At 35.8% G+C, this 9,399-nt stretch overlaps 1 protein-coding gene across 1 annotated transcript; it reads right to left on the bottom strand.

The window, feature by feature from the left end:
- Window positions 1-4,410: 4,410 nt before the first annotated feature.
- Window positions 4,411-8,209, bottom strand: LOC135691157 (nose resistant to fluoxetine protein 6-like). Its single transcript, XM_089115946.1, has 4 exons — window positions 7,916-8,209; window positions 6,981-7,173; window positions 6,451-6,593; window positions 4,411-5,233 (listed from the first exon to the last, which is right to left on the bottom strand). The coding sequence occupies exons 1-4, from the start codon at window positions 8,063-8,065 to the stop codon at window positions 5,123-5,125; spliced, it is 597 nt and encodes a 198-aa protein (XP_088972072.1). The 5' UTR covers window positions 8,066-8,209; the 3' UTR covers window positions 4,411-5,122.
- Window positions 8,210-9,399: the final 1,190 nt, after the last annotated feature.

Below are 9,399 nucleotides of genomic sequence, written 5' to 3'. Positions count from 1 at the left end.
TTTGAGCTTGAGGTTATTTCTGTGGAAATTGAGTTCCATACATCTTGACATCTGTATGATTCGTATGCTATAGTGTTTGGTGCTCACTATTTCTAGTGACAGTGAGCTCCTGAGGTTATAAGGTGATTCAGTTATGTTAAAAGTATCTTCCATGTAACTTTGCTTTTCGTGATGAATAGTTTTGTAAATTTCTGTTGCAAGTTGCTTCAAATTCCTTGTATGGATTGTAACCGTATTGTCTTTGAGCAGTAGTCGTTCAAAACTAGATGAAAAATTGTTATCGGCTATTCGCAATGCTCTTTCGTGAATGTTATTGAAAAGTTTATTGTTTTTCCTACTACAATACATCCATACCAAGGAACAGTAATTGAAAAAATATCAAAACAAATGTTTTCATTAAAAGTTGTCTTTTATCTTCGTTTCAATAAGGTGCTATTCGTGCAAGCGCATTCTTATTTTTCCTGCTTCTTTGCACATACTTTTGATATTGTCATCAATTTTATATTGGTTGTCTATTGTTACACCCAACAATTTCACTTTGTCTTCCCATTTACTATCTGCCTGTTTACATAAATGCTACATTTATCAACATTGTTTGATTGTGCTGAAATCATCAAAAGTTTGCATTTGTCTCCATTGAGCTGCATAGGATTGTCTATAAACCATTGGTTTATGATATTCATTTCATGTTCAAGTTTAGATGTCCTCCTTTTCAGAACCTTCAATCCATATGGTATTATCACCAGCATAGTTGCATAGTTTGCTGTGATCTAGGTTTATGAACATGTCATTAATGAAAATGTTGAAAAGAAGGGGGCCAAGAACAGAACCTTGGGAACACCTTTTTCTTTATTTCTTTCCATTCGCTAAAGTTAGCATTAATTTTTACTCGTTGAAATCGCACTTGCAGGTCAGGGCCTAAAATAAACATGGACCTGACTCACTTTGTGGAGTTGTAAATTAAAATTGTGGAGCTGTAATTGTAGAAAGTGTGGATCATCAAATAGTGCATTTTCTTAAAAGTGCAGCAGAAAATGCTAATCAAAACGCCTAAGATAGAATTAGGAACTTTTTCAATGCGAAGAGAATGCCCAATACAAGCCTTATATATTGCACTTATTTTTTATAAGTAAATTGCTTTAAGAAACGAGCCTTGATCAAAAAAAAGAATTGAGAAGCTTCAAAACTCGAAGATTCAGTACATTTGGAGAAAACCAACTGTGCTTTATGATATTGTCGTGCTGTTTTGAAGTAAGATCGACTCGGTATAAAGCTTCAACTTCAAGACATCATCTCCCGTTAGTTTGCTTCATGACTTACTGAAAAAAGACACATTTGGAACATATTACCTAAAGACCGAGACCAATATTATGATTTCCTGCCATTAATGTATTTTGGGGTTTCATGTGATATCTTACCATTAGTTTCCAAAATATTGCAAAGTAATTCAACTAAGGTATTTAAAATTGGAGAAGCATTGGAAAGATTTATCTTAAGGCTACAGAAACTAAACAGTAATAAGCCTGTCAGTGGTATCTTGGAGGAACATTTAATTGGGAATGTTTCCTAACATGGACTTTAGTCCTCCAAACTTTTTGCAATAATAGGTTAGGAATGTTTTGAAGGTTTACGCCATTAGTAGCAGTTCTTCTTGACTGGGAACCCGTTTTTGTTCTTTTTCATGGTGCTTTATCTTGTTTGATCAAAGATAAATTTGTATCTTATCTAACTCGGTTTGAATTTTTATAGCAATTGAAATTATCTCTGAATCGTTTTGTTTATCAATAAGGACATAACAGAAAGAAGCAAATATTTCTTGAAAGGGATATTTTTCGGTGTTTCAAAGGGCGTGGTCATAAAATTTAGGGAAAAGCCCCTAGTTCTGTTTCAGCCTCTCCCCTGTGGGTTAATGAGTGGGATCTGCGTTCCTAACAAGATGGGGGATGCCTACATATTCTGCAAGTGGGCAAACTGTAACTTCAAAATCAGGCCAACAATATTTGCCAAAAATATGATTCTTTGTTTAGCAAAAGTTGCTCTCAATAATTGCAAATTTTATCTAGCTTTTTAAACTTGTAATTTCCAACAGGTCGATTTTCATAAGTAATTGTCCGACTAAATGCTAGTTTTAGGCGACACTTCAAAATTCTGCCAAATGTATCTTTTTTTCTAATTCTATGGTGTTCCTCGTTTAAATGCCGTAAATTTTTATCCTCAGAATAGTGAATATTTATTTCTTCTCAAGCTTGTTGTAAGGATACATGAAATTTCAGTAAAGCACCGCTTGTCTCTTGAAAATAGTCTACATAAGAAATTATAGAAAGCAATAATCATTTTAGAAAACCGGGTGTGACCAGGAAATGGGTGTGGTCTAAAGGGTGTGGTCGACCCTCTATCTCATTCCAGCGGTAGTCAGATTTTTGGCTGGATCCGCCACTGGGATAGGGGCAAATAAATGTAAAAAGCTTACTCTTGAAGGCAGTTATTGTAGGTAACAATCTAACTTCTGGGGGCGAGTTTGATCCTCACAGACAGATAGTGGGGGTAAAAGCTTGCCTTGTAACTTGCGGTTCCTGCACAGATTTGCCAACTAGGTAGTTTATATAAAAGAACAACACGCCTACTCCGTCGACGTAGGTCAAGTGATTCTCATCCAATGACTGTAGATTTTTTCACGTGATGTTCCTTTCCATGCCCCAGTAATCGCTAATTCAACAGAATCCTGAACCGATTCTAGTTTTCCATATTATTATTTAAAGTAATGTTTAGAATAGATTCAATGGTTTTATAAAGGATATAATATATGACATCATCATAATCAAGATCTGGTCGAACGTAAAGTTTGTTTAATTCAATAAGAGTTTGTCGGGGCAAGTACTTGGAGAAAAGACGAAGCAAACCTGTCGCTCTTCTGGATTTGGCAATAGCTGTCTGGATATGCCTGGGAAAAAAATCTAAAAAGTCTGTTTTGTGTCTAGAACCAGGGTGTTTACGCTTACTAACGTCCTTAACTGCGGTGTCATGGAAAAAACCACTGGATGGTTTTCAGGGGTCTTTTTCCTTGGGAAAGTTAATGCAACTGTGTTTAGCGGTCCGACTGCCTAAAAGTATCTATGTCGTGATTCATTTCTAGAGCAGCTGCATGTGGGTCATGAACAACTGTCAAAAGCAATGTATCATTTGCAAATAACTTTACACTGCATCTTAGATTTTCAGTCAAATCATTTATGTAAACAAGAAACAAGAGAGGACCCAACATTGAGCCCTGAGGAACACTGGCTTTGATAATTCCCCTGTCGGATATTTTGCCATTCAAAAGTGTTTGTTGCTTATGATTTTCAGATTCTACATTATTGAATTGATATAGGGGCATTTATTTGTTTTTTTTACATTACTGTCTTCGAAGAAATGGGCAATAGGTCTGAGGGCGGCTTATCTAAAAATAGACTCAGATAAGCAAAAACTTTGCATGTGTACCAATTTTCATACTTAAAGTGCACAATTCTTTTACGAAGCCAACCCGCAACCTTATCAATCAAAGGAGATCTCCTGACACATCACATTTATGAAGTTTGAAGATAAGCCCCGCGTGCCACACCTTTTCAAATGCTTTAGGTATGTCAAGGTATACGGAGCGAACATCAAGATTTTTCCAAATATGGGAAGTGCGGATATTGGGCGATAATTTGTTTTCCTATTTTTTGCACTTTTTTTAGGGACCGGAACAACATGGGCTCGTTTCCAAGTTTCCGGGTCATACAGTGCACTGGAGAATAAAGTATTCGTTAAATATTTGCGCCTTAGCAGTATAATCTGGAACAAATATGTCATTTTCTAAGACGGGAGGTATTAACTGGATTTTTATTTTATTAATAACTTTATAATTAAAAACCAATAAGACTTTATACCTGTTGTTGGACTAGCAAGTTGCCTCCCAATTTTCGTGAAATAGTTCGTCTTGGCATCTTCAATCAGCCTTGTAGCTTGGAACATCATATTTTCAATTGCCTCTCGCCTACCCTCTCGTTGACCGTTCTTTATAAATGTTCTGTATGCCCTATTCTTTTTACGAATGTTTTTTTTAATAGACTGTGTTATCCAAGAAGACTGCTGAAGCCTAACTGTGATTAATTTGTTGGGGATAAAGTTCGAGCAAATATTTAACAGAACACTATTAAGTATGTTCACTGTTGAATTTAGGCTCTCAATTTCCGATAATTCTTTACTCCATGGAATCAATGCTATACTTTTCCTAATTGCATCGATTTCAGCTCTGAAAATGTATATGTTGTAGGGAATTAAAATAACAAAGGTTTAAAAATGTACTAAAAATGTGTGATTTTATGTATAGCTCCCTTTAATAATAGAGGTATAAGATGCTCCATGAAGCAAAGATAGAAAGATGCTCTATAAAGTTTCTAGATGTCTATTCTAGATGTATTTCGTATAGAATCAAATGAGTGAGCTGTCATATACAGTTTATATGTAACAACATATTAAATCAGTTATCGTACATGCCAGCGACGTTCTATTTACAATTAATACTTAAATCATACTTTAGCAATCATGTACAGAACAATATATTATTTTATAAAAAAGCAATACAGAAAATAAGAAAAAAACTATAAAACCAGTACGACGTGTGCATCGTAAAGAAATTCAAAAAAAGCGGCTACCAAATACATCGAACTAACAAGACGTAAGAACACACCATCCATGCACCATCGAATTAGGGGTTTTTATATTTAATTTCTTTCACGATTCATCTTTGTGATGAGCCCCGTGAACTCTCTTAAAATTAAACTTTGTAATAGTCAGGATAATGATGCACTTTGGGGGAACTACGGGGGAGGGTGCGGGGAATTGGGGATGGTTATAAAGTGAACCATTGTCTGCGTCAAAAGATAAAAACATCTAACCAAAGTAAATATAAAAATTCATAAAAGACAGATAGGAATTAAGAAAAAAAGATTTGTTTTAGATACCTGTTAAATCATACTGCAGATCGACTGGGTAAAAATCTAATTAAAACCAATCGTTATGGTATACTGGGTGATTGAATCAATTTTAAAGTCGGTACTCTAGCGCGAACAGCAAGCTGGCCTGAAGCATGTATGGCTTTCTATTGGCCAAAGATTTTCTTTTCCAAATTGAGCGTTGGGTACTCAACACCAAGTGCCAGGATAAACGCTGATGCATATGAAAATGCTGTGATTGCCACAAACTGAAAAGCCTAGAAAGTTAAAGATAACGATAAATCATGCAGGAAGATAATAATTGTCAATTGTCAAAAATAACTTTATATGATTGGAATATCAAATATTTCGAGCCAAGAAAATATCGTGCAGGGAAGGTTTATATAGTCTATTAAGGTTACGGTAAACGTTTTGAACACGAAAACTGGTTTTTTCTTCCTAAAGGCCAAACGGCTCAAGGAATCTGGATAAACTATATATCATTCGATGCACAAGATTATGGCGTATCTAGCCAGATAAAAAGTATTGGCAAATAATGTTAAATGTTATTTTCCATGCGAATTTACTGGTCAAAAAGTGTACCACCTTCAAAAGCTATTATGTACCCTTGCGTTTGAGTTAACAAAATCTGACTTAGACCAGCAGGAAGTGCAGGTCCTAAGCTACCAAAGTGTGTCTCAGATTTTTTAAATTCCTCCTCTTCTTGAAACTATACCCTGTCAAAAATTGGCAAATAATTGTTCCACCCTCCCGCAGCTGTATTTGGGTATAAAAGACGGACCAGAGAAAATAAAAAAAATTTTGAGACACACTTTGTTTGCCCAACGTCTGTCCTGGCCGTGTGCAAATTTTCGAGCCATTCGATTGGTTCCTTGGGTACATAATAGCTTTTTCGTACCTGCATGTAAAGGAATTTCGAGTCCGGAGAAAACGGGATTTTACTGATCGCACTTGCAAGATACACTCGTAAAACACAGTGCAATCCGGGTCAAGTCACTTGAAGATTTAAGATCAATAAGCCTGTTTAAATAAACACGGCCGTACATTGGGTATATGGATGTGCCATGCGATATTGTAAATGAGACATGCGACTACAACCGCAAAGCAACGATAATCGGCTTAAAAGGTCCAGAGATTTTCAGGCCTTAACTAAAAGTTTTGATAAAGAAATTATGGAAACCTTCGTTTACATGGGATTTTTTCCACTTTCAAAATTTCTGTTTGTTTCAAATTTGGTGTCATTGTGTGCCTTGAAAGTTCGGCTACTTGAATGGGAAAAAATCGAAAAAATGATGTTTTCATCCAGCAAACGTTTACCGTAACCTTAAAGCAATACCTGTCAGGAGCTTTCTGTCAGGGAACTATCGTTGAAAATTTTAAAGTTCATGGGGCTTCATGTATTTTTGTCAATACCGCACACGTAATAAGACTACAAATACTAAAACTCTATCCGAGCAAAATACTATTCACATACCATATCCATATCTGTGTAAGCTCTTGGCGACTGCTTGGTTTGATAGAAAATAATCATGACCAATGGATGTAGAAGGTAAGCTCCGAAAGTCAAGCGACTGAGGGGGATGAATGCACGCCATGACAGAATGCTGTTTACTAGGCCTAGAATTTAATTTAATGATCAAAAAGCCTTTTGCAGAAGGCATTTTATAAAAAAAGCGAGTGTTTTATAGAAATTGATAAAAGTTGATGAATGATGGTTTCTTTAAAAAAAATGGCCTATTTCTGTGCAATTTTCGTTAAAAGTAATATAAGAACTTCGATCTGAAAAGCGGAGATTAACATGCCGCTAACATGTTTGCACAGATACACTTTGCAGAACTTGCACTAAAACTTGGGGACTTTTCCATCTTCAATACTGGAATATTTTGTTCTAAACTTCTAATATTTCTAATAAATCAACACGCGATGGATGTCATAAAATTTTGATTTTATTGTATACATTGAAAACTTCTCAGCCTCCAAGAGTAAATAATGTCCTGACCTTACCTCCAACGCCCGTATGGCAAGCAAAAATCACCCACGAAAGAGCAACTGACCAAGTAAGCCTGGAAAGTGAGCCATATAAAATGTTCTCTGCTTCTGTGAAGGGTTTTCCACCTTTCTTTGTGGTGTCCCATGTTCCATATACAACAGCCATACCACCGCCAATGGCGACTGCCCAGCCAATGACAGCAAACAACTGAAAGATAAGAATAACAGGTAAACCGTTAAGGGAGTATACGTGTATGCAACAAGAGAAGGTTCAAGAAACGCAAGCCGAAAATCTAGTGACAGCACATTTGAGATTTAGAATCAAGGCAGAAGCTGTCACCGTACAGTTGAACTAAAATTCCAAAAATTGCGTTTCTGAAAAAATAAATATGAAATATGACATAAAAAATCGCAAAAAAGAGAATATCTAGATTTTTTGACATTTTACCAGAAGTACTTTCTCTAATCTTTTCAAAATATTTCCTCCTGTTATAAACTATGACTATTCGTTGGGTTGAACTACAACTTGTTAACTTGTTAACTTTTCAGCAGTTTTGTTAGGTCAGCGGTTTTATTAGGTCAGCGGTTTTGTGTTGTTTGGCCACTTTTTTGTTTTTTTGTAAGCACGTGTGGTAGCCTCCGTTCTTATTGCTTTGTAAAGCCTATTTCTACGGCAATGGCTCGTTAATATTTATTACACCCCCTCAGGTAAAAGATGAAATGTTAGGAGACCAAAAAGATGAAAATACCAATTCAATTACCAAAAATACAAAAATATTTACTTTTGTTGGTGCTACATTTTACAACATGTTCATATACGGAAGAGACACTTAGTCAACATCTGGTGTTGGTGATTCTGCTATTGATGTGACAACATTAAATTGACTAGCATATTATGCAGGTAATTCCTATTTCAAATTAATAATGGCGTAATTGAGCAAAATCCTCACTGGCTTCAATTGCCCTTTAATTTGAACTTTCCTGAACAGCAAATATCCGAGCAGCATTCCTGCAAGGTATGGTATTATTCTGCAGTATGGTTTTATGTAAACAAGATCTTCAAAGGAGGCAGCAGGTTGTCTACGAAAAATGGATTTCATTTAAGTATACAATACTTTCAAAAGTCTTAAATTAAGTGAATAAATTTCGACATACATTATTGAGGCGTATTGAATAACTCTCTCTGAAAGGGGTGGAGTTACAATGAGCGAGCAATGAGATGTAGGCTTTCTTCTCTGATATAGGCAATGAGATTTAGGTCCAAAACTGACGACTTGCCGGTCCTCAAAAAATGGCCTATTTTCAAGATGGCTGTTCTAGTGCCAAACTTTAAGTGGAAATTTCCCCAACTTTCTCGTTGGCAATATGCTTTTAGATGCAAAATTCCTCTTTAATGTTGCTGGGATGCTAGAAAAACGTAAAAATCCGGCTGATTTTTGTCAGTGGGGAAAGCTATTTTTGATACACTGACCCTCGATTTTCTTGAAAAGCTCAATTTCGCAAGTTTTTCAGAGGGCATATTTTTACTGGAAAACTCTAGGTTTTGAGTCGAAACATGCAAATTCCTCTAGAATATCGAGTTGCCTTTCCAATAAATCTCGATTGAAGATCCTGTGGTGATTTTGCGAAAAGTTATTTTTGATACTTCGATACGCAGTTTTCGATTACTGTCGGAAAATTGTCAAATTTTACATAATAAGTCTTTACTAATACATCTTACGAAATTTTCAGTTTCCAAATGCTAAATTCCTCTTAAAAAATCTTTAAATATGTTGTTAAAACAAAAATAAACTTAATATCTCTTTTAAACTAAAAGTTATTGATGATACTTTGTACAGCGGTTTCCGTGTGAATCGTCAGAATCGTCAGGCCTATATAATTCAATTGAGTCGACTACTGCCACCCACACTTCCTTTGGCAAAGGCAGCAAAAGCCTTACCAACTGCTTCTTCATTTAGCAGCGAATGTTCATTGCCTTGCACTTTACTAAGCAGCCCAAAGGCAACCAAAAGCAACAATTTAAACACCATAACTTTTTCAAACACAGCTTACTGCCAGTCAAAGCTCTGGCACAACCTTGTGACTCCCCAGCACTCACAGGGTACAAAACTCTGTCAATGCCTACCTCAGCAGTTTGTGCGGGCAACCTATGGATATGTTCTTATGGAAACAAAGTACAAAGGGGGTAGGGGAAAGAGGAGCTCGTGAAGAATTAGTCAGAAAAACAAGAGCAAATGGAGAAAAGGCCTGGGGTATTTTCACGTATTTTATTTTTTTTTATAAAGTTCTTATTTCAACACGATATCCCACCAGAAACCTTAACACAAGTTATGATAAGCTAAAAAAAACTAATAATGGAATACAAAATTTTAAAAAGTTATTTAATAATATGCGTGAATTGAATTTGACGTCTGATCTTCCTGAGAGTCGTGTT

The sequence above is a fragment of the Rhopilema esculentum genome, chromosome 4, assembly GCF_057945365.1.
Source record: "Rhopilema esculentum isolate cy_ngs chromosome 4, ASM5794536v1, whole genome shotgun sequence".
NCBI classification, from domain to species: domain Eukaryota; kingdom Metazoa; phylum Cnidaria; class Scyphozoa; order Rhizostomeae; family Rhizostomatidae; genus Rhopilema; species Rhopilema esculentum.
Note: the sequence above shows the minus strand (reverse complement) of the source record. Positions and strands in the feature narration are given on the sequence as shown.